Source organism: Cyprinodon variegatus, unplaced genomic scaffold, assembly GCF_000732505.1.
Source record: "Cyprinodon variegatus isolate N-32 unplaced genomic scaffold, C_variegatus-1.0 Scaffold452, whole genome shotgun sequence".
In the NCBI taxonomy this organism is placed as follows: Eukaryota; Metazoa; Chordata; class Actinopteri; order Cyprinodontiformes; family Cyprinodontidae; genus Cyprinodon; species Cyprinodon variegatus.
Window position 1 is genome coordinate 347,149 of NW_015150905.1, and position 26,461 is coordinate 373,609.

Consider the following 26,461-nt stretch of genomic DNA (forward strand, 5'->3'; position numbering starts at 1 on the left):
GGACGGATGGCCAAATACTTTGGGCTATATAGGCTGTGTCTGAATGTCTACTCTAACCCCTATATAGGAAATACAGTGGTTATGCCGTTTTAGATGAGTTTCCAAATGTCTAACGGATGACAAAAAAGTGGACTCCAAATTTTCCAAAATGCACCTTGAAAAGTAGTGGTCATCCATGGTCTCTAGATGAGCACATATATGCCAGAATGCTTTGTGAGGAGAGCTCTCCTTGCAAAGCATCATGGGATTTGTTGTCACAGCAAGGGGCAGATTTTGGAAATTTGGGGCCGAGACACACTTATTATTGTAAGCGTTCTGATGGTATTTTGGCGAAAGGATTTTTATCAAAAACATAATTAATGTGCACAAATAAGGAATAGTCCTATTAACCATACAAGGATTATATTACAGGTTTTATGGGGCCCCAAGGAACATGGGGCCCTAGGCAACTGCCTAGTATTGCCTAATGGTAAATTCCCCTGATGAATATGGAGCAGGCACCGTGCAGGCAGGCAAAATTAAATCGGCAATGGGGAGTAAAAAGTAGTGATCATATGCCCGAAACGTCAGTTAACTGAGTACACTATCAAGTCCACTATATAGTACTTGATCTATATAGTGATTGAGGGCTTAGGGTGGATGTTTGTATTTAGAAACAATGATCTATTAAATGTGAAATGGTAAAAAATTCAGATCACAATCACAATATTCTAAGAGAGAGCCACAGTTTTAGGATGTTTAAAAAATGTTCTGTAAAAATAAAAAGGCATCAATACCTTTTGGTAGTCACTGCTGTGTTTTTCCCGTACACCATTCCTGCAGAGGGTGTAGTTGTAGAAGCGGGAGTTCTTCACCAGTGCTACCCATTCTTTCCAGCCAGGGGGCACATAGGAGCCATTGTACTCATTCAGATACTTTCCAAAGAAGGCTTGAAGGAGAATCGGGAGTAAAATGTTAACATTTCAAATCATCAAGGAGCATCTAGGATGTTAGGGCGGTGCTTACCGGTTCTGTAACCAGAGTTGTTCAGGTGCACGGCAAATGTGTGAGGCTCATGGTGCGCCTGCCATGAAGGTGAGGAGCAGTTCTCGTTGTTGGTGTAAGTGTGGTGGTTGTGCACATACTTCCCAGTCAGGATGGAGGAGCGGGATGGGCAGCACATGGGGGTGGTGGAGAAAGCGTTTGAAAAATACGTACCTCCCTTTTCCATGATGCGCCGAGTTTTGTTCATGGCCTGCATTGAGCCTGAGAAGAGAGAGCAGGGGTATTGGGGGAAAGGGAGAATTTATGTGAGGGGGACAGCAGGGTTTGATTCAGAGGTTAACAGCTGAAACAGAAGGGACCAAAAGGGACATACAGAAGCTAAAGAGGGAGGGGAATGAAAGAGTCGGGAACTTAGAAACATAGCTAGGATAAATGTCAATACAGGTCAGGAGAGGGTAAAAGCAACAGGATTAAAGTTAGAGAGAAAATAAGAGCTGGAGTTAAGTGAGGAAATAAATCTTTTTGGTAAAGTGTGACCCATTTAGATTTCTCTGTAACAGAAACTCTTCAGACTGATGGTGATTGTTTGGGGAAACAGATGCTTGACCATAAATTCCTCCTTCAATGGCTGCCTTCTCACTGCGATCACTAGAGGACAAAAGATGTCACAGAGGCTATTATGCTGCTACTCCAATCCAATAAGTTGGTAAAGGACTTCAGCGGGTAGGGAGATGGCCAGAGTTTGGCAATCAGACAATGGAAGCCATGGGCTGGCCTTAATTCACGTCAGAAACAGCGCTGGCAAAGGGAGAAACATGACTTGGACGGAGCCAGCTGTTAGACTGCCAAGGAGCAGCTTAGGTTGATTTGCTCTTATGAAAGCTGCTGGACTGACATGGGCCGAATATTCAAACTAATAAGATAAGGAACAAAGGGAAAAAATCTGATGTGCTTGGCTGTGAAAAAGGGTTTGCCTAATTAAACATTTCTTCTACTTGTGCCTTTAAGCACAATTAATTATTTCAAATCTAACATGTTTTTAAATAAGTGAAATTTGACCCAATTTAATTATTTTTGTTTTGATAAATATTTTATTAATGAAATTATAAAAATCTATTTAAACCAACCTGTACAGCTATAAAAAGATAATTTCCCTTAAATTTATTTATTCGACTTTGTTGTTGACAACAACTCAAATATTTGGGATGACGGTCAGTGGGACTAAACCCTAATTGCGGAGGAATGTTGGTTCAGTCGTTGTTGCAGAGCTGTTTTAATCTAGTTCCAATGAGGGATTTCTGGAGGATGTGCAGCTTTTTTTCAGCAAAGACTTGGACAAGCTTACATCAAATCCTTCATTTCATTCACTTTAGCCCCTCGGAGCTAAGCTAGAACTAACATGTTTAACGGCAAACTTTGATTTTCACAAAATATTTCCCTGAGAGTCTTGGTGATCATAAAAACGTTAATTAGCAATAAGGTTGCTGTGATCAGCAGGCATGTTTATTGTTGATGTATGCTCCTTTTCCCCAGTCTTTCATTTTAAATAATTAAATCTGACTTGACCATGCGTTTCCTTTAAAGATTTTCTATCCTACTTCATTTTATTTAACAGGCAGTGAATAATTGATATAAAAAACTCTTCAGGTCTGGTTGTGGTCATTTAAAATTAAATGACAAAATGATGTTCTATTAAATACTATTCCAGTAAATTCACCATTTCAAAAGGAATGTAGTTAAAAAAATTGACATAAAGAAAAAAATCTCTATAGAAGTCAAATCATTTTCACAGCACAGGATCTTACCCAGTTCTATGTCCTGATCATCAGTGAGAATAAGGATGATGTTGGGTCGGACGTTTCTCATGTGGCGGTCCCTTTGCAAACGAGACCTGAGGCGAAACCCTGACAGGTATCCAGAGCCCTGGGCCTCAGAAACGATTCCCACTAAGACAAGGGAGAGAAGAAGAGGGGCAATGGCAGGGTGTCCTCGCTGTGCCATCACTTCGGCTTGTGGCAGCACCTCAGTCCTTCATTCAGAGCTCAGAGCGCCGGCAGGTCTCTCTGCAGCTTCTGAAACAGAACGCAGGAGGGCTCTGATAAGAATAAAACGTTCAAACCCACACACAGGCATGGACACACACACAGGACACAGTGGGAAATAGCAGATGCAAGCCCAAAACAGCATTACAGGGTGTTCTCCCGCTCAAATGCACCCGATTGGGCTAAGCTCAGCTCGTTAATCAATCATTAATGATGCATTAGAGTGGTGTCATTGGCTGGTTGTAATGATCCCTGGTGATGAGCACATGGCTGCCAGGCTGGGGCTAATGGGCCTGGGACTGAGGCCAGCTCAAGCCTCACCTCTCCCTGAGAGGGTTTTGTGGACAGGAGGGATGCAAGGCACCGGGGTCAGGAGGAGGGGTGGAGGTGAAGGAGAAACAGGATGAGATGAGCGGGTGGAGCTGGGAAGGAGGAGGAAATATTACAAAGAAAAGGCTAATTTCAAGTTTTAGCAAGTATTCACTGTATTTAGAGAGGAAAATATTTGTGAAATAAATAACCCCAAGTGAATACAAACACCCTTTTTAAGAATATTTGTTGAAGAATGTTAATTTTTACACCCAGATGGAGACATGTTGGCACACAGTTCTCTGTACAGTCATGGGGTGGTGGGATGCTCTAAGCTTTCATTTAAAGGTCTTGCTTCAGTTCAGGTGGAGAGTCGTGTAAGTCTGTTCTGTTGTGCCATAATCTTTCCCATTTCAGATGATGGATTGAACAGTGGCCTGTAACACTCAAAGGTTGGGATATTCTTTCACAACCTAATCCTGCTTTAAACCTGTCTATAAATCTAGCCCCAAACTGCCAACTCTGCCTCTTGGCCTTTCATCATGTTGATTGTTCATTGATGGTCAGAACAGCTACATCAGCAGAGGCTAATATCTGTACACATGGGCTCTATTAGCCTTTAAGGTCTCTTCTGAGGGGAGTGGGTTGATTTGGATTTCATGTTTGTTATATCAGAGTAAAAGGGGAGAAAATGAGTAGACATGCCACACTTTCTTCATCATTTATTTTATAAAACAACTTTTTAATTTCCTGATTTATGTGGGTATGTTCATATAAATAACATGCAAGTCAAATACATAATTTTCTTTGGCTAACAAATGTGACAAAGTTTAAGAAGTATGAGTATTGCAGTTAAAGTTATAAACACATACAAGAGCTAATAGGAATCTTTCAACTTTCTGGTCAGGATAATATTCACTTTGTAACAATTACTTTAAAACTACAGCAAACAATGAGAAGAAATAGAGAGAAGAAAATTAGCTAAATAAATAATGAATTTAATGTTGTGTTCAAAGATAAAGAAAAAACTGCTAAAATGAAAGCCTCAAGTGGACATATATATTTTGTTTAGCAGTTTAATATTGCAGTTCAATTGATAATTTAGTGGAAAAGGGAAGTTCAAATATTTATTGTCATCTAATGATGACTTAGAGTATAACTGGAGCAGTGACACATCCCAGTGACCGCAGCTCCAATCACAGCTAACATGCATGATGCAGCATTTGGGTGCTAATAAGCACTCAGATGATGCTCCACTGTCATTGAAAGGGAGGGGGCGGTGGTCTCTGGGTGTAATCACTGTTTTAACAAACAAACAGCCAAGCTTCTTGTTTTGTGATTTCAGTGTGAATGGAAAACCCGTTGACACATTGATCCTCTGCAGAAAGTGAACTGATGTGCAGATTTAACTGCGTGTGAATGAATGGGTCAGGATTCTGTGATACAGACTGGAAATGCAAGAGGATTTAAGATGAAAATTTATTTTAAGACAGTAGCAGAATCTCACATGAATCTTCTATTGAAATGAATCCAACATTTTTGGAATATATTTGTCAAGTTAGGATTTTGCAGTGAAAAATTGTTTTCTATAAAATCCCTAAAGCCATAATTGTTGGTTCTAACAATCAGTATAAAAATAAAATACCAGTCTATTTTTAAATCTATGATTTTTTTTTTTTTAAAACTTGATAATAAACCAAAGAGAGAATCCAGCTAAACAGGGCTGTTAGATAAAGAGGAGGATATGTACTGGTGTGTTTTTTTCCAGATGTCCAGGGAACTTTGTTGGGCTGCAAGACAAGCTTTTAAAAACACCAGGCTTTAAATTGAAACCTGATGGTTCAACAGATATACTTTAAATTAGTCAATGATTGGGCTAGCAGGGAGAGGGAGAATAAAAAAAGAAGAGATAGTGAGATCAATCTTTCATCCACAAGATCAATTTTATTAGGTTTTAGACGTGTCTCTGCTCCACCCCTTTTCAGCCATGTTGGATGGATGGATGGATGGATGGATGGAATGGGATGGATTGGATGGACAGATGGGCAGACTTGCTGCTTTGCATAAATTGATTCTATTAACCTTTTTTGGGTTTTTTTCCAGGGTGAGAGTAGGTCACTGCAAGTATAGTTTATTTAAGGCATTTTACACATTACTATCAGGAGTATAATAAATTGGTCTTGGTTTATGCATAGATTATCATAGAGTCACAGCAGATTAATTGTGATCAGAAATTGGTAGAGCTGTATATCGCTGATCTAAAATGTCCAGACTGTACTCATTAAGGACATCCCTAATGCACCAATATCTACATCTTTTCCCACCCCCTTGTCCTCTTTGCTTTGCATTGCACACACCTACACATGCAAATCGACTGTGTGAACGTGTACTGTATGCAGAGAGACTAAGATAAAATGTATGGCAGAACAGTATTTGCTCTGGTTTCCAACACCCAGGGCATGAGCTGCTTCTTCCCCAGGGGAACATATGATCTCTGACCCTGAGGCAATGTGCTGTTTGGAAATGTCCTTGCTCCCTTTTTATCTGCTCTGACTGTCGAGTCTCTCTTTCACCTTTAGTGATGGCTAAAAAACAAGGCTCTAGAACAAACATTATCCAGAGTAAAAGAACTAAAATAAATGACATTCATTTAACTAGCTCTATTTATATTTCTCTGTGAATACATTTTCACAAATGTATTTACATCCTTAGAGAATTAAAGAAAGATTTGTATTGATGTGGAGATCATCCTCCGTATGAGTGTTTTGTGAATGATGAAGAAACAGTGCTTTCCTTTGATATTTGTTTATCATTTCAAAAACCTGATTTGGGGCAATCCATGGACGGTAAATTATAAAAAAAGCACACTGTTTAGGCAAAAAAAAAAATAGCTCAATCTTCAAAGAACAGTAGTTTGATTTCCAACGAATATCGACAAATGGCCTCATTTGGATATTCTGCTTTACATCCGCTTTATGGCTGTGAATATTTCCTTACATTATTCCGCTTAAAGCCTCCCTCTTTCACCTGATACTAAGGACTAATTGGATTTTTAGGCTTTTATAAGCAGACACATGGACTTATTTCTTCTCAGTTTGCTCTTCCCCTCTTTTACCCACAGGAATTGTTTTTCCAACTGTGTGATAGATGATACATGAAACAAAAAGAAAGATAAAAGCAGATAAAAACACAAAGTCCAAACATGCCGCAGGCATAACATCTCAAAGATGTGTGAAAATGCAGAGGTGGACAACTGTTATGCAGTGGGAGAAACTGAAGGAAAAAAGAGCTTTGAACATGTCGAGATTTTCCTAAGTTTTATTTATAATAAGGATTTAAAGATTATATAAAAGTATAAACATAAAATTATATAAATATAAAATGGTCCATAAATTATTTGTGATAAAGAGAAAAGACATAGTTAAGTACTGAGCCTGGTTATTGCAATTAAACAAATACTAATGAAGTACTTTTTGGTAATGGCAACTTCAGTACATCTGCTGTATGCAAAATATTGTCCTATGAGTTGCTTTGGTGTGATTTTAATCAACTCTTCCACACAAGCATTCTTCCAAAACTTTCAGTGTCAGTTGAATTCAATTAGGGTGAGAGAAAAAGCCATTCCATCGGCTTTAATTACATTCTCTGAAACCTGCTAAAGATTTCCATGTGTGTGTTTCAGATTATTCTCTTGCTGAAAACCCCGCCTTCATAAGGTCTTTAGACTCGTAAACAAAATTTCCCAAAGCTGCTATAGTTAATCTCTCCTTCAGTTCTATAACATCTGCTGCTGCATGTTGGAACAACTCAACTCCAGGGCTTTCCCATTATTAAACTTCATGGTCCGCATCTTACTTTTGTCAAAAAAACTGATTACGAGGTAGCCGAGGATTTGGTAACTTAGATCTCTCTCTTTGAGCCATGCTGGTGAGTATACTGGTTTAAGGTATCATGGAAGATTTTCGCGAATTTTTGAAAAAACCCACCCTCTTCACTTAAAAAAAAAATGCACATGCACAACCCTGCATCTGCTCCTAAGAGAGAATGCCTGTTAAATGCGTGCAAGAGCATGCACAAGCCCATTTCTCCTCATGCATGATCTGTTATAAAGTTGCTGTTTGCATCGCTACACAAGCTTATTTTCATAAAGAAGATCTGCAATTTTTCCACTATGTCAGACTCACCACCGGTAAGTGGAAATGGGAACAAGCACATAGGACTGCCTTACGTAAACATATCACCAGAATGATTGACAGTTAGGAGGACACTTATTTTGATGATCCACCTAGAAAAAGGACATCCTCCACTATACCTTTAAGTGAAAGCTCACTCCAGACAAATATGCAAGGCTAATAAGCTGTAGATGAGCTTCTTAGATTTGTCTTAACAGCAGAGATCAGGGGAGGGACTGCTGTATGCCAGAATACCTACTAAACATAAAGAACAGGCTCAGATAATTAAATGTAAGAAAATGTTTTAGATGATCATAAAACTACAACTTTAAGCTCTGCTGCTCTCAGACTCCAACATCATGACTAAATGATGGGTTTCAAGCATTTATAAAGCAGGGCAGGGTGTGCCATTTCTAAAAACTAGGATAATTCTCAAGCTCATTTCCCTGACAGAGTCTATGCCCGCATCAGCTCTTTGCTCTAAGTGAACTGAGAAACAACAATGCTGATTCAGCTCGATAATGCAGAAAGAATGGGGAATTTTCTGCCATTTAGACAGAAGCAGCAGACAACATGAGTAAATATATCTCTCGGCATAACTCATTAAAAGGCAGAGGCTCGGAGAGGAAGGCTGTGGGAGTTAGCTAGCAGCATATGAGATCACAGGGAATAAGCCTCCAAAAGCATGTATAAGAAACCAGGATCATCTGAGGTTATACTAATGCCTAGTGATGCTTGGAAGTAAGAACGCAGAGGGAAAGTTTTGCTCTTCAGCCATGTGCTTGTAAAGAGGCTCTAAGTGACAGCAGCACTGCATCATCAGATAAAAACTTAATGCCGTGCATCATTTATTGATAACCCTAAATTATGAATGTAGTGACAACAGGGCTGCCCATGTCACAGCATGGGCACGATAGTAAGACAGCAGCAGGCATGCAGGGATGAAAACACACACCGAATCAACTCACAGCTACTGTACAGTGCCCTGTAACCCACATCTGCATCACAGTTCATGTGAGGAAGCTAAGAGAGAGCAGCTTGCAAATCTCTCCAAACTTTTTAGATACATCAGTACTGTTTTCCTCCCATAAATAAAACACCTTGGATTTACAGTCAGAAAGAAAGTTTAACTTATCCAACCCCAATTCCCCTGAGATACACAATTTACAGACCGCTTATGATAGAAGCCAGCAAATAAACATGTAAATTTCTTATTAAAGGAGAACAAGCTTCTCTGTTTTTGCAGTTTAATCAGCTGCATCTTATGATTCAGGCAAAAATATAGAGCCAGCAGCCCACAAGCTCCAAACCACACTCCTGGATTCACAATCTCCATCTCAAATGCTCTGAGACAGAAAAGGAAAGGGAGAATCGGTAAAAAAGTGAGAGTAAAAAAAAGAAAACTTTGGGCACACAGCCGAAAGAGTACAAAGACCAAGAACATCCAGTGCAGATGGATTTTCTACAGCATTAAAACTAGGCACTAAGACCAAGCCTTCCATATAAAACTAAACAGAATCAAACAGAATGCAGAAGCAGAGAACCTCTATATTTCTCCATCTCCTTTTTAAAAAAAGAAATGTGCAATCCACTATTCCCTGATGCCTTTAAAAAAACACATACAGGGAAGTTTAGATGGACTCATTCAGAGCTGAATGTGACCGCTTGAACATCATCAAGCCAGTCCCCGTGTTCATAATTGAGGCTGGCAGGGCTTTGCTAATGTGTGACTTTGTTCCCAATAGCATGCCTGGCTCTCAACTGAATGTGCAAAATCTCCAAGGACCCTTGAATTTTTCCAACAAAAGTTGGCATTCAGATGCAAATTGAGCAACGGCATGCATCTATATGAGAGTAACTTTTCTCAGAGTAGCATGTGTGTGTGTGTGTGGGATGAAGGGAGTAAATGTGCAAGTAGATGTGAATGAAAATAAGAGTTTGCCATTCTCAATACAGTATGTAGAGCTTTTTTTTTTTTTTCATTCTATTTCTTATTGATAATTCCCTAAAGTAGATCTCTGGTCTGCTCTTGTTTCAGAAAAAAAAAAGTCTTTATAACTAATAAAAATCCTTCATTTTAATTAGGGTAGTTAATCTTATAGATAAAGTGGATCAACACAAGAAAATCATACACAAAACAGGAAAGAATTATCCATTCAATTTGTCAGCAAGACAGCTGGCTGTTCGTTCTCAGTCCAGTTGTGTGGGACTTACTTATGGATCCAGTCAAAAGTGATAAACTGGCCTAATTATCTCAGAAAGCTGAGCTTATCAGAAACTGTGGACCACCACAGCCTGCAGGATACAGTTTACTGTCATCCTTTCATGCTGATACAGCTCAGCGTGTTTGTCCACCGGGAGGTAGCAGGAGTTACTGGAAGAAGCTCCAATTATGAGTTTGTTGTTGTTCTCAGTATACAGAAGGGAAAAATGGTTTGTTGGGGATGAAAAAGCAATTAATCTACAGGGTTTGGAAGAGAGAATACTCCAAAGAAATCTGTGTAAAACAAACATATTACTAAAACTGAGTAAAGATATGGATTAAACTGTCATGTCAGCATTTGTTTGTTAAATTAAAATACCTCAGGACAAAAACTTACTTTATTAAAGAAGCTTAACCTTCATATTTTATTAAATGATTCAATCAGAGGCTGTTTCACTCAAAGAGAAAAATGAAATGGAGTTATGAAACCTTGTAGTGTATTTGCTTATTGAACATGGCATTGAAGTGTAAAATATTACCAGATAGAATAAATTGGCTGGAAATCTCCTAAGCCATAATGAGTCATTGACTAATTTATCATTAATGGGATCCTTCTATTCATTTCCATCAGATTTGCCTTTCTGATCTTACTGAGTTAATATGTTAAACCTAAATAAGCTCAAACTCAGGAGACCACAGTCTTTGCTTTAAAAAGGTTGGCAGGAAGCCTGATGATTTACTTTATTATTATAAGATATGTAGTTTAAGTTTACGTTGACACATTTTCTGCAGAGATAATGGATTAATTCTAATAAGGTCAGCCTTTTCTGGTTTGGGTGAGTATACTAGTCTTTAGTTCCAAATTATGTGGAATACAATCCTTTTAAATGTTGTTAAACTGCTCTTTGTGTTATTATCTGATCATCTTCCCGTCCACTGTGTTTATATATATTTGAATGTATGATAAAACGAGTCGATTACAGCATTTTCTCAACCCACTGAAAACACATCTCCCTACTGAAATATAAATAAAAGGTATATCAATCATCGCCATGACGATTTACTCCTAATGCTTTTCAGTTTTTTTTTATCCAGTAGTTGCATATTTTTTCTGTTTCATGCAATCTTGTGTTGTCTTGAGTGCCATATAGCTCATAAAAAAACCCTGCCAAGACCAGCAGTGGGAAATACACTTCAACATTTAGATCTGTGCAGATTGCTGCTGATCAAAACCATAACCTTTGTTGTGTTTATCAGAACCACAACAAAGACAATGCTTTTTTTTTAACGTAAGAGAAAATAGGTAGTAAACCATTGTCTATTTTAATAAAAAAAATAAAAAAAAAACAAACAAAAAAACCCATGAAATACTGAAAAAATGTATGCAATTCATGAATTATGGGGGACCAAAGCACGTCAGTCGAAGCAATGTGATAACTTTGACAGGGTTCTGTATAGAAGCTTTGGATGATGAACATGGTCCCAACTGAAAGATGGTAAAACCCTCAATACTCTCTTGTGGAAATGGCATTTTATGCTGCTTTCAGCAGGTTAATGCTTCCTGGCTCAAAGAGAAAATCTTTCAAAAATGACCCGAGGTGCTGGTTTGGACTCACATTCTTAATTCAGTTAAGGATCTTCTGAGTGTGCCAAACAAACAAGAGAAAGGAGGCGTATCAGGTCGGGATGCAGAACGGTTATTCCTGAATTTATCTATCCTTTAAATTAAAAAATGAAAAGAAAGAAATGGGAAATCCTGTTTTCTAACCCACATGTTGCTAGTATATGAGTGTGCAAACCAGGTTTTAGGTGTTTTTTATCTGCCTGTGATTGCTCAGCCTTAACATCTGCTCATTAGTGGGATTGCTTTGGAGGCAATAATCTTGCAGTCAGAGTCTCTTCAAGCATCAAGTTCTGCTGGAGATCAGCTTTGTAGCTGCAACCACAAAAATCAGTTATAATTGTTGACATGTGTAAATAACACTAATTTCTATTTTTTTTTTAAAGATAATATTGGATAAATGTTTTATTGGTAACAAATACCAACACAAGCAGCCTTTTGATAAATACCTCTTTATTTCCTTAAAACCTTCCTGCACAACATCAGTAGCTGAGATCATTTAAAACAGATAAAAGCTCATTTGGAAGAGAGTTCCATTTACTGCAAAAGATTTAATTTAGATTTCCCTCAGGTTCTGATAAGCTCAGCACTCTGCAGACAGTTTAAGATGACAGGCAGTTTTTGCACAGCAGTTTTCAATGTGAACATGCAGACACAAAAGGGCAATGACTTTATAAGTGAGGAGATTTCTGCTTAGATACCAGCCATACAGTTTTAAATCATCACTTTGGAGATACTCTTAAATGTTTCACCTCTATTTGGGTGTTGTTTTATTTATATTAAGCTTATACAATTCTAAAAGTCTTTTAAAAAGCTTCTTTCTTAATGTGAAATATAGATGTGTGTAATTTTAGAGCTTAACCCATCATTAATGCAGGGACTACTTTGCACTGATAAATGGAATGAAGCAGTTACGGACTCCGGCTAAGCTCGCTTTTTCTCACGCAAATCCGTCAAATGGCCCTCTAGAGGAGACAAAGGTCTAATCCAGACTTATTTAAGATTATTAGAGCTTCACATTGCATTTTTGGTTTTCATCAACTTTTAATTAGGCCGTTACTGGGAAGTTGGCTCAAGGTAAAGACCTAAAGCCTTTTTAAATGTGTGTTTGGTTTCGATTATATTGTACATGGATGGTTACTCTAGAAAAACATAAAAAAAAAAGGCCTCAGTGTATATATACGTTTGTATATACTAAGAAAAGAATGCCATAAGCACTTAGAAATATTAATAAAATACCATTCAACTGCAGAGCTGTAAAACACCAACAGCTTTCTCTCACTAACTAACACAATGGGACTTTTGCTCCATCAGTGAATATTGACTGATGACAAAAAGGCTGCTTTATGTTCACATGATTTTCAAAGAGAAAGAGGACATGTCCAGCTTAAATAGAAACATCAATTCACTGCCTATCCCATTCAATGAAAAAAAAAAAAAAAAAACATGTTTCATAACTGCTAACTGTACAATATATCTACGTTCTGTAGAATCTTACTGACCATAATACAGAAATCAATGGTAATCATGATTTTCTTACATAAATAGAAGTTCTCAGCTCTGCTTATAATCAAATAATAAATTAGTAAATGCTAAGCAGTAGCACCTTGAATTTCAGAAGTATTTTTTAAGTTTGTTATGTGCCTTTACCACTTCAGCATAGATCTGGCAGCCATGTTGGATAATCTTATTGTTCACAATAAAAAGTTGTATTCAGGTTTATTATGGAATGATTTAATTTGTAAAATTAGAATATATATTTATCTATGAGAGTAATACATAAATAAATAGCAGTAGTTAAAAAAATAAAGCTGGATTGGAGTGTTGGTCAAATTTATTTAGTAACTCTCTCAGTCTTAGGTCAGTAGCTTTTACAGTCTGAAGAGATGCGTTTGTGTTCATTTTAATCTTAACAGTATCTATTAGGATACCTAAAACATACAAATATAGGTTTAATATATTGTAATGTAATCCCATAATTATTCATATACCTATTTTATTTATTATTTTAAAGTTATTCACACAATACATTTCTAAATGAGAATTGGAAGTGCATTTCTCAATGATATTAAAACAATTTAAATTGGAAATCAATAAAAAGAAATAGAAAAATGAGAAAAACCAAAAGCATTCATATCCTTCTATATCAACAGTAGCATTTTTCTTACTGTTTTTAGATCAATCAAAACCCTTTCTATAGTTGCAGAGCAACTATTTGCATGTTTTAACTTTGAAGGCCTCCTTACTACTAACCTAATCTATAGCTTCCTGTAGTCTAGTTAATTATGCCAACCCTACCTCTGCACAATACAACTGATAATCGTTACCCAAGACATGCTAAAAGGTAACTACTGACCATAAACACCTGTTAATGAAAGAATCATCTCAATGAACTACCTTGTGAGCTGGCCGAGTATGCAGTCAGTGGTTTAGCTGTGGGAAGTTATCAGGAGTGTGTAGATAGAATGAGAGAGAAGAGAGGAGAGAGGTGGGAAAGAAAAGTCTGTATGATGGTGTCAGTTCAGACAAAAGGCCCAGCCATGATGTGTTCTTACTGGAGAACAAAGAGCTCTGACAGAGTTTCTTGGTCTGGTCTGGTGACTTTAAATGCACAGAGGCAAAGCAACTCGATGTAGATGAGAATACACCCACACTGTGCATCATTCCACAAGCCCTCTCTCTGAAAAGAGGATATGAAAGAAAAGAACAGCAGCAAGGCTAATTATCTCTGAATCAGAAAAAAAATGAACAGCATCATATTGTTCTGTTTATCTCCAAATATAAAGTCCAGGCTTCTTCTCAAGGACGTCACATATTCATCGTTTTTATCTCATTGGGTTTGAACAAAGTTAAAGAAATTAATGAGTGTGTTTTTATCACTATAATTTACAATATAAAGAATCTGCAACAGGAAGGGCATCATGGTAATCAAATTCAGTCCTAATCTCTTTTCTTTCCAGTTTTCTATTTCATTCACATTCCTCTATTTTACACTGTGTTTCCGTATCCATAAGCAACGGTGTGGCATGCTGGGCTGAAGTGGAGGTCCGCAGATTTTTCAGAGGGCTTCAGTCAGAGTCTCAGCTGAGGTCAGGGTATTTACCCCTCCTCCCCTGCAGCCTTGTGTTGCACCCCATGAAAGCCCACAGAGAACACAGAGGTGTTCAAGAGAACACAAACAGAGCCCTGATTGTCACTGCCGTGAGTTTAACCCCCCAGAGACTCATTCCTGAGCATTAAAGGCAGACAGAATGAGCATCCGTCGAGCTACAGATGGGTTTATTCAGATTTTATGTGGAGTCCTCAAGCGTTGTTGTGTTTCTTGTCCTATTCAATTTTGCATGGGAAAGTCATTTACAATGTGGCCAAGGTAGTGCCACTATCTCCAGCTCCTCTGATGAAGGGGTTGACAGCTATAACAAGTGAGCAAGCTGGTGAGCCTTGCAGCCTGCTGAGTGATGACTGTTTCTTATTGGCACTTATTGACCAAAATCAAAGCCCCCCTACAGTGACACAGCACAGCTAAATGGATTACAAACACATCAGACAGCGCTCACTGTTCCAGCAGCCCAGCTACCTTATTAAGACCTCTGAGCGGCAAGTTGACCGCTGGGTGACACACTCAAGCTACAATCCTAGTAAATCAAATGCTTCCCAAAAAGGATCACAAAAAGCTGGGTGGCTGGAATGTTATTGAGGACTTTATTGCTCGCAATATTAAAGTAAGCCCTCCAAGTTGCATCTGCCTCAAGCTAATAATCTTAGCAAACAACGGTAAAATTAGATCCTATTCCCCACTGCTTAGCGTTTTCTGTTATCTGTTGTGTTTTAATTACATGACATTTTCCCTGCATCATCAAATTAGTACCTGCAATCCAAACTGTTTTAATGATGATTACAGAGCAGGAGCTTTAACTTTCTCTAAACAATCCCTACCCACTCGGAGAATAAATTGCACAGGACTGAAAGTGATCAACAAACTGGATGAACGTTGCAGTGATAAGTTCTTCACAGAGATACGCAGATAGGACATGAGATGATTTTTCTTTTATTTTTTATTTTTTAAGAAAAAACATGTTCAAAAGTTCAAACATCTTTTATGATATAAGTCAATTTAAACAGGCCTATATCATTCAAAATAAACTTTTACATTTTTTCCACTCTCTGATAATGGAATTCCTTCATCAAAATAATGGCTAGAGTATTCCACTTGATTCATGAAAGTCTGAAATTTTCATGAATCCTAGCCTAGTAAACTAGCCCCACCCTCCAACAGCCAAAATCATTTTTGCCTGCAAGTTTGGTGTAGCCTCGATCAATGCCCCAGGCCCTAAACTGGCGGGCCAATCACAACGCAGAGATGTGTTTTGAATTTTTGGATGCAAAGTGGGCAGAGTTTTGAGGGCGTGACGACAAAGCTGCGTGAGGCTGGAGAAACCACATCAAGGAAAATAGCGACAACTATTGAACAGTAGCATGCACTGCGGCAGCAGCAGCTTTCAATGGAGCGCTCCATGGAAAGTTAAAAGTTCTCTTTTCCATTGCTGTTGTTCAATAAAAGTAAGTTTTAAGATCATTTGAAGCGAGAATATTATACTTTAAAGCGTCACTATGAGGTCCATTTACCTATTTAATGCATAATTTAAAAAAAATTTCCGAAGTTGAGATGACCGCCGCAACCAGCGGAACAATAGTACATGGAAACCAAATTAGTACAACAATAGAAACCAGTGAGGAGTGAATGAAAACAAGAAGCTGAAATACTTTGGTATAGAGGAGAGTATCACATGGTACATACTCCTCTATAACTTTAAATTTACCTTGTTAATTTATTTAACACCTTCAAACTGTGACTTCAGGCTAATATAATCTATAATGTTATAGCATTCCAATTCTCCATTTTTCATTTGTGGCCACTACAGCCACTGTTACAACCATAACAATGAAAAACACTTTGATCTACTAGGTATTTCAACTTCAGAGTACAATTTGAATGCGCCATAAAAAGAACTCCCTCACACACTCACCACTGTAGGCCAGGAGTTGGAATAGCACCCACTTCGGGTTATCAGATCACCTATCTGTCATACTATTTCCTTCATACAGGCCCCAGCTAATCAGGGCAAAACCAACAGTGAAGGAGGTACGAGTGTGGACTGAGGGGGCAATGGAGAAACTCCAGTACAGTTTTGAATGCTCTGACTAGAACATGTTCAAAGCTGCAGCTACGTATGACAACAAGATCAATATTGATGAGTATGCCAAGAGTGTGTCAGCATCACAAGGACCTCAGTATCACAAAGAAGATCATCACCAGGGCCAAGCAACAGCCCTGGATCGTCGGGAGGTTCGGTAATCGCTAAAAGCACGAAACTCAGCTTTCAAGTGTGGTGATAGAGAGGCACTGAAGACAGCGCGACCAACTTAAACCGTACCTTTAGATCAGTGAAGCCAAATCACAGCTGGAAGATCCAGGATCTCTTCTCTGACTTCCTAAATGAACTAAACAACTTATTTGAAAGGTTTGAGGCACTAAACAGAACTGTTCAAGGACTTTGGTCAGCTGGCTGGTGTCCTCACATACATTTTTAACACCTTGCTAGTCAAATCCATAATGCCAACAAGCTGTAAGTCTGCCACCATTATTCAGGTCACCTCAATGAATGACTACCGGTCCGTTGCACTGACTCCAACCATGATGAAGTGCTTCAAAATCCTTGATAAAGAAAACATCGTCTCCAGTCTCCCCCAACATTCGACCAGTTCCAGTTTGCCTACTACTGAGGACACCATCTACTCTGCACTTCACCTGAGCCTAGCACACCTGGAGGAGAAGAACACGCATGTCCGGATGCTGTTCCTTCCAGCCTGCTGGGCTTCAATAAGCCCCTCAGACAACTGAACTGTTGAGAAAACTCTATATCATGTCACAGATTCTGCATCACACTGATGACACCAAACCAAAACACTGCATATTGTCACGATATATATTTAACGGTCTGAACTTCCATATCAATGCGTTTTTGCACCATGTTTTGTCTCCCACACTGTTTACATTTGATCACTGCTGCACTTTATAGAATGGAGATGTTCTAAAAGCTGTACAATCACAATAAAGGTTGTCTAAGTCTAATAACAAATATATACACTTTACATAAGGCAAAACAAAATATAGGCATTTCTTATCAGAATAAATATTTTTCTCATGTCCTGTTTTAAACAAAAGCAATGTCAATCTTAAAAACATCTTGAAACAGTGGTTGTATGTAAGACTGGTATCATACCATGTGTGGTTCTTTCAACTGGATTATCTTCAACAACCCAAAATGTAGTTGGGGTGCCTAACCCAAGGGTGGCAGAGCTCAGTGGGCCCAGTGGGAGTCAACCTTGTCTAATGGGAAATACACTCTTGGGTTTTTGAGTGGCAATAACTCCTTCTGCACCTCTCCACTCCTCCCATTCTTTGTCCTCACCCCCCAACTTCACTAGCTGCCTTTCTCCCGGCCCTTTTGTCAGCGGATTACCGATGGTTTAAAGATGCCCACACTGATCCCTCCCTCCTCTATCGGAACCACACAGGGGGTTAAGGCCGGGGCACAGAGGGGAGACCCTGCATACAATGGTTGGAATGACAGAGCCTATTCTATGTTTGCCACTTTGTATTCCCCCCATTTGCTCTGCTCAGAAATCACCACAGAGAGTCATTCAGCAACTGTGGTTTTCCCAGCAGGAATCAATAGTTGTCTTTGCCAAAAATCCAGATCTTGGGGAACCCTGCAACGACATACTTCAGAAAAAATCTTTGTCTTTTGTTCTGTTTAAATCCAAACATGTGACTGTCCTTGTAATGACACAGGATGTGAACAGTAAACTATGGGAAATGCACCCCCCCCCCACATGGAATAAACAAGCTCCAGGTAAAACCACTGTGTTTCGTAGCTGAACAAACTAAACGCAAATGGCTCTCCTCAGCACCGAGGGAACACATACCATCTCCTCCTCTACAGGTCCATATCCATCTCTCCCTCACTGTCTCTGGGACAGCTGCCCAGACATCCTATCTGTCTGTCCTGACCTGTGTTTGGAACCATAGGGGGAGCCTAAGTGGCCCATCAAGGGGGTTTCTGGCACATTGCCCACAGAGTAATGACAACAAAGCTGCCAGCAGCTAGCCTAGCAGGTCTCTCTGTGGTGCGCCAATATTGATATTGTATAAGATTGCAAAAGGCTGTGCAGCCATTTAATGAGAGCTCAGATTGATCAGGCAGTGGTGACTCTGCCTGGCTGTCCCTGCAGATCTCACCGCCATTGGATCTGTATTACAGACTGAGCATGAGCAAATCAAAGACCTTCACACAAAGGCCGGAACATAGATTTCAAAATAACAACAAAAACCAAAACCCAGCATGAGAAGCAGAAAATTAAATATTGAACATACCAAATAATCAAACATTTTGTAAATCCACAGTGAATTTTATTCTTCTAACCTTGTTACAAAAAATAATTAGATAAATATCTGATAAATTGGTAAAATAATAAAAATGACAGTTATGATTAAATCGCTTTAATACAGAATATGTTCATAGCAGTAAAAACTATGCTGTAACATTTTACGTTGAAATAACAATGTCACTGGAAAAAGCTTGAGCTGGCCAAGCAACAACACAAGTTCTGCTTATTTATCACACGTTTCCCACTGCTATTTATTATTGAAGCCATAAAAAAAATATGGAAAATATACTTAACAGTTAAGGTGAGAGATACAGGCTTCTTTAAACCATATACGTAGAACAAAATAGGATTTCAGTAAATATATTTAATGCTTTTCCACAGTCAGTCAGAACCTCACACAGAGGTTTGTTTTTCATCCATATTTATCACTACATTAAGCAGCACATCTGTATGGCTAAAAAATACTAAATACATTTTTCAATAATGTGAAATGTTCTAAAGAAATCAGTTGTGGGAAAGTAAGTTATTACCAGATATAAGGAGCTGAACCTTTGCATCAGTTTGTTGGATAGTAAATATTAATACATCTAAGTCCAATATGACTGAACCTACTAGAGTAAAAGAATCAAACATTCATACAGGAGGAAAATCATTCTAAAGGAGGATGGAAGGTGATCCCATAACTTTAACGTTAAAGAGCAATGGTCTTGTATCAAGCAGCAGTGTCCTGAACAAGCAACTTCTATTTCCAGTTTAAATTTATCAATTTAGTAGTTTTTTTTTTTAAATCTCCTTTGGACACAGCTGGTGATTATATAATTGTTTATGTTACATGTGCCAATTTGTACCCACCAGGGGGGGTGTTCCTTATTCCTCTAAGAAACTCACAATAAATTAATAGATTTAATTTATAGCCTGTTGTTGTAATTATATGAGACTGACACATATGTACCTGCAAAAGGTCACTTTGAGCTATTCTACTTGAATCATCTGTCAGATTTTATAAGGGTCAGCTGGATTAGCAAATGGCAAAAAAGACACAATATTCTTAGATAACGATAAGAACAAGAACAACTGAAGGACTTAGCATTTTAACAAACTTTACTGAAAAACTACAACAAGAAACAACATGATGATTTGGTTTGTTTTTATGCAGAGAAAAGAAATCAGGGTGACCTTAAAACCAGGGAAGCAGGGCTAAGGCGGACAGACCTGGGGTCCGTTTCATGAAGCAAGTTTCCCAAAAACTCTAAGTTTTCTATACCTGAAAACAGGGAAACTCTGACTTTTCCGTTCACAAAGAGTTTCCTCAGCCTCCCCAGAGCTAACCTGTCTCCGCTCTGCTTATAGCCAATCACATTGTTTTATTTCCTGATTTAGTCAGATTTTTGCTGTAGTTTTGGTGCATAAAAAAAAAATAAAAAAATATATATATATATATATATATATATATATCATTCACGTGGTCCGTTACACACATTAGGTTTTAGAAACAAACATTGCGTGTCCGTTTGATGAGGATCTTATTAAAGAATGATCGGCACTTTTTCACAGAGAATTAAATATTTATAGGGGTGGATTCTACAACTCAGTTGACAGGATATGAGATTCCGTGGAGGAAAAGGAGTTACTTTTTGGGTTTGGATTAGGATTTACTCGATTATAACAACCTAATGAGCCTACTGGCACAATCTGAAGCCATTCTATGGGACTGATAGTTGCTTATAACAGCCATTTGTCTGCAAACATCCACTTTACTGTGTAAAAGACTGAATCATCATTAGGATGGATGCATGAGCTGATCCACAGGTTCTATATTTTAGAACAACTTTTTTAGACTTCATTTTCACTTGCTGCCAGAAGATCACCTAAATAGATATATTAATCTACTACCTTTCAAGAAATAATCCCGGAATATTATTGCAGTCACAACAGACTGTGGCAAGCCGTTTTGATATGTCCTACTTTTACTGAATATGTATAACCATTTCAAACGAAATGCCATACTCCACATCTGGAATAAACATTCTCGAAGTCTAGATCTCCAAATTTCTAACATTACTGGTCAGCATTTGTATTATTTTAACTATGAAAAAAGGTTTTTCAGACATCATAAATACATTTTCAGTCAAGCTGATAAATATCAGAATGGCCACTTAAAATGTGTAAACATTTCTAAATGTATAAAACGTCATTCTTACAAGTATAATTTCTAAAATTCAGCTTCTGCTACAAGAATGTAATTTAGAAAATATATTATCACAGTTAGGTCTAGGAGTGTGATTTTGATCAGGAAGAATCTTATTTAAGTGATCTACAAATGGAACAACAGAGAGAGTGCTTTTAATAAATGTAAAAATGGCCTGGCACTTCTGCCACAGCCCACTTCATATAAACTTATGCAGTAACTCGAGCAACAATCTTCTCCTTGCCATCTTCCTCTCTTTTGTAGCTGTAGTGCTGTTTCTCTTCCTTTTAAATTTAAATTTTTTCTGCATTAAAATGCTTTTTTTTCTGCATTAAAATCTCTAGTCCCAGTGGGGTGAAATAGGCACTTCCTGTTGCCTGTTGTCATGGTAGCTCGTTGAATCGGTGCCTCACTGATAATGGCTTTTCATACTTGTTGGGCACACATTTAACTCTGAGTGGACCTAGTTAAAATTAATAGAACTAATTGATAGCAGCCGTTGTGAAATCGAACACTCAGAGTTCCTGACTTTTGGCTATATCAATTTAGAGTTGCGGATTTTAATCTGAATTTTTTAAACCTGCTTCATGAAATTGACCCCTGCGGCAATATAAAAAAACTTCTCAGTATGTGGAAGATTAACAATCACAACGTTTCTTTTAAACACACACAGGAAAAAAACACGTTGGATTCCAATATCATTCATTCAACCAAAGTTGAATCCATTCAAAGTTACAAAAAACAAAAACAGAGGTCATGCTTTTCTCAGAGAACAAAGGGTTTTTTCTTATCTGCTTTTTCCTTTGAGATCACACTGCAGAAAACGGGTGATAAGAGCAAATAGCAAACAGGCACTTTATCCTGAAGCAAGCTGACAACTTTTCAAATGCACACCTGACAAACTAGTGAGTCTCTTACACGGCTTGTGACTCTGTGGAAAGTTAAAATCTTAGTTTATGCAGTTAAAATGTAAGCTAAAAAGAGATGAGATGTACAAGGTCCACCGCTGTAGAGGATCTTTGAAACCTTGTCTTCCTCTTCATCTGCCTCCACAGGCCGATATAAAAGCCACAGCAGAGGTCTCAAAGACTACAGTCTTTCCTATTAGTCCTCCATTAGACCACTGTCAAAAAGGCAGCCAGCTGCCCCCAACATCCCACTGCTGCTGCCATGCGATCACGACCTCCTTTTAGACCGCCAAGCAGCCCCCACTCCCTGGGTTTGCAGCAGGGTAGAAACAGGATGAAGGTAAAAATGAAACCGCACTCAGACCCAGAGGAGAGGACATTGTGATTTCTTGTCAGTAAAAAGACTATTCCACGGCTGTGCTGGCAATCGGTCACACTGAAATGTGATGTGAAAAAAACTCAAACCCTGAATGCTGCATTATCACGGGTGAAAGGATATGAACTGTGGTCCTCTCTAAAATGTTCCAAACACACGGATGAAGCCAAAACTCCATTGCTTCCCCTACCTTCCTTCTGTTTTCTCCCACTTACATTTCCTAAAAACAGTGACTGAGCCTCGATCAAGTTCATAACCCTTTTCCTGCAGTTGGTTTTGTGACAGAACCATGTACCGAATATGAGTAACTACCCCACCATCACAGATATTTGGCTTCTGTCCCCTCGCAACTTTAAAGCCTCTCGCTGCACCCATCCATCAGCTCAGATGAAACATAAAGCACCAAACACAATGCGGAGATACAGCCAGCGTTTCAACTACGGACGGATTAATGGGGAACTATATCCATTTACTGTGGATTGCAGGGAGCAGAAAGGTCAATCAGATTCATGAGAAAATGCTGGGGATGAATGTCTGCATTTAATGAACATTGTAGGGAGCCAGGAATGCTGTTACAATCTTCTGTGTGGAACAGCAAAGCAATGAAAATAAATGGGCAGCAAAGGCAATTCACGATGCTCATCAAGCTACCAGTAAATCTACAGGATAAGCAGAAGAGAGTGGGAGTTGAACACCGTCTTCACCTAAGGGAGAGCGACGCTGCTTTACTTTTATCAGGCCAATTTTTCAGCTTTAAATCCTTTTAAGGAGACAGTTAAGGCAGTACATCCAGCCAGGATCTACTCCATCTTTCTCTTGATATCATAAATTATTTCACTATTTCACAATATAGCACAATAAAGTTTTTTTTTCACGTTTGCATAGACCCAGACATATATAGTAGCCTATATGTGTTCAATGAAGATATTCTTACACTGAATATGAGATCAAATAATAATAATTAAAGTAAAAAGATGCATGCAAAAATATTTGAGATTAAAGGAAGATTTTATTAATGAGTACAGTAAAAAAAACTGAAATGACAAAAGGAATAGGTATAGAACACATGGCAGAAAATTATTTGCAAAAACACACAGAAAGCAACAAAATTGACATCTGCGAGGCAAAGAGAAAACATTCCTGCTGCTATGTGCAAATAAGGTGCCTATAAAAGAACTCATTACAAAGGGCTTCCTATAGATTATTCCCCCCCCCCAGCTTTTCATTGTCATTATACTGTCACAAGTACAGAGCAACGAAATTAACTCTCTGCATTCAACCCATCCCCTTTGGGGAGCAGAGGGCTGCCATTGTGCGGTGCATGGGGAGCAGTGTGGTGTTAAGAGTCTTTGCTCAGGAATCCAAAATGGCAGTGTGTGTTAGTGGGGCTTGAACTCCACTGGGAGTTCCACTAGTTGCACTAGGTAAACCACTAGACTGCCACTCCCCATAATTTACTGCCATGCCTTCTATGCCTATTCCCTTTGTCATTACCTAGTGGTACATTAGGTAAAAGCAAAGATTCCTTCAAGATACAAAACTTCCCACTGCCCGGGTTAGTGCTGCATTTTTAAACCTCTAAATATTCCAAAAACAGTCAAAATAATTTCATCATGGATCTTTCACTGCTAGAATCCTTTCATATGACTTCTAAAGGAGGGGTCAAAAGTATTTTTAAATGAGCTGCCTAAAAGAGAAGCAGCTTCTGCAGAAAGCTTAAGGAATATCTAGAAGTGGCTCGACCAGTTCCTCTACTAAATGATATACTATGTTTGGAGGGAGAACAGTTCTGCACAGTCATCCAAAATAACCAAGCCTAGGCAAAGTTTAGTGACGACATCAAAGTGTAACCTGGGTTGCCAACAAATGGTACCAACCGATGAATGGAGAATTGAACTGGAACATTCAATATTCAACATAAAAATCAGAAGATGAAACAAGTGAATTTTTCAAGACACACAGCAGCAGCAACGCTTAATTGGTTTCAGGAAAATAATAGTGTTAAAATGGTTTAGTTATGTATAGCCTTTCATCCAACTAAAAATCTTTAGAGAGAAGTGAAAATCAGGTGAAACGAGCCCTGGAACCGTCAAGGTGGAAGAATCACATCAGAGCATTTGATGTAACCAGTTTCTCTGTACAGGCGAAATCATGAAATTCTTTTTCAGCAGTGTCCTCAGTCAGAGGCTTCCTCAGGTCTGCCATAGTACTGACCACTACAGGAGATCTTTCCTACTTACAACATCACCATCTACATTAACTCCAATGAATCATCATTCCTTTGACATTAAAAAGTAATTTTGAAATAAACAATTTAAATACAATTGTATGTGTTGATAACAATATCTGGTGTGATTATTATTTTTTTTGTTTTGTTTTTATGGCCCTAGTTGCTTGTTTTTTGGACAGTGGCAGCAAAGGACAACAGGCCAGTTTTTTTTTACTTTACTCATTAATAAAATCTTTGTTTAATCTCAAATATTTTGCATGAATCTGGTTACTTTGGTCATTGCTATAATCTAGGGAGGATTTTAATATCTCAAATAAGTGATTATTTCATCTCATATACAGTGTAAACGTGAAAAAAAAACTGTTTTGTGCTATATTGTGAAATCCTATCATCAGAAATAATTATGATATCAAGAGAAAGATGGAGTAGATCCTGGCGCACACTAACCACTGCGCCACCTGCACGCCCTGGTGTGATCATTTTAATGGGCCTCTATATAAATAGTTACAATAATTAATTCTACACAATATATAATATAATCAATATGATAAAATACATCATATAAGACATAAGGCTTCAGCTATTGAACACAAATAAATATTAAACTGTTTCTTTAAATGGGGAAATGCATGTGCAAGGTCAGGCATTCCCCTACTTCCTCTCTCTACACGTAAGACAGGAAGCAGTTCTTAAGCTGAACGAAACACAAATATAAAGACATTATTTTGGGTTTTCTTGCAGCATTGAGTCACAAAGGCATTAAAGATGCCCCCTGTGTTTATTTCAGTTCCAGAAAGTTTGGTACCATTCTGCTACCAGTATCTGCTAGTAACAAGAAAAAGTACCACAGAGAAACAGATCAATTGAGAGTAGTTATAAGAACTGTGAAAACTAACGAAACTTGTTAATTTTTTAAAGCTAACTATCATCTGATTGCTGCTGCTACAGAGCTAAAGAGCTATTTCATAAACTTTACTGAGTCTGGATTGCATTTTCATCCAATCAAAAATCGAAAAATAAAAACACTGATAAAAGCTGAAGTTAATAACTAAACTGTAAGTAGAAATTATTAAAAAAAATATATTTAAAACCCTTTGTTCTATTTTAGGAGGCCTCTTCAAAGCTACTTTCAAAGTATGACCTATTTATAATTAGACAAGCGTTTAAGCCTCAATCTATCAAATCTCGATTGGCAGATTTACCCTGATTATAGATTTTTCAAAACAGTTTTTAATTTATGAGACAATAATCACTTTGAAAACAAAATATCTAATATCAGTCTCATGAACACCACACTGTATCTTTGCATCCATTAAAGGATGAACTGAAGGTCGAAGCAAGAGTAGGAAGATAAATAATGACAACAGTAAATATTGGAATATAGCTTACCATATGATTAAAGCATCAATGCTGCTGGCAGTTAAAGCTGCAAATGTTTTATTTGGCACAGTGGTGGATAAATGTGATTATCTTGACAACAGAAGTGAGTTGAAAGAGAAGAGGTCATTTTGAGAAGCTCTAATGAATGCTCCTTTCAGAGCCCCCTCCTGAGATTGCTTAAGTTAGATGAGCGGTTACGCAAGTAGGCAGAGAGGATTGTTTTTCAAGTGAAGACACAAAAACAGATGCACACATTTTTGCAACAGCCCGGTGCTTTCGTACAAATAGAGAGCCGACTTCCCAGCTAGCTGATGGAAGCCGACACACAGCAGAAGAATAGGCTGCCTCTGTGTTGTCACTATAAAGCCTGGCTGAAGTGCCGAGCGGCCTCACTGTGTGTGGCGCCGCAGGTTGGCACACTCACAGGGGTCTTTATTGGGGTGCCGTCCTAAGCTCCAGGCAGCATGCCCGATGTTGACAAAGCCTGGTATCGCCTGCTGTCAGCCCATTCTGTGTGCACCCGGCGGAAAGAATCAATTAGGCCTAGCTCACAACAGAGCACTTTAATATTTGACTTTTAATCGCTGGGCAGACGG

At 38.3% G+C, this 26,461-nt stretch overlaps 1 protein-coding gene across 4 annotated transcripts in view; it reads right to left on the reverse strand.

The window, feature by feature from the left end:
- The window catches only part of sulf2 (sulfatase 2), a 56,208-nt gene that overhangs the window by 15,135 nt on the left and 14,612 nt on the right, over nucleotides 1-26,461 (reverse strand). For all 4 annotated transcript variants that reach the window (XM_015389254.1, XM_015389251.1, XM_015389252.1 and 1 more), the window contains 3 exons: nucleotides 2,790-3,056; nucleotides 1,006-1,245; nucleotides 777-928 (listed from right to left, as the gene is read on the reverse strand). In XM_015389254.1, coding sequence (XP_015244740.1) covers nucleotides 777-928; nucleotides 1,006-1,245; nucleotides 2,790-2,985 — 588 coding nt within the window. In that variant the 5' untranslated portion in view covers nucleotides 2,986-3,056. The remainder of the gene's footprint in view (nucleotides 1-776; nucleotides 929-1,005; nucleotides 1,246-2,789; nucleotides 3,057-26,461) is intronic.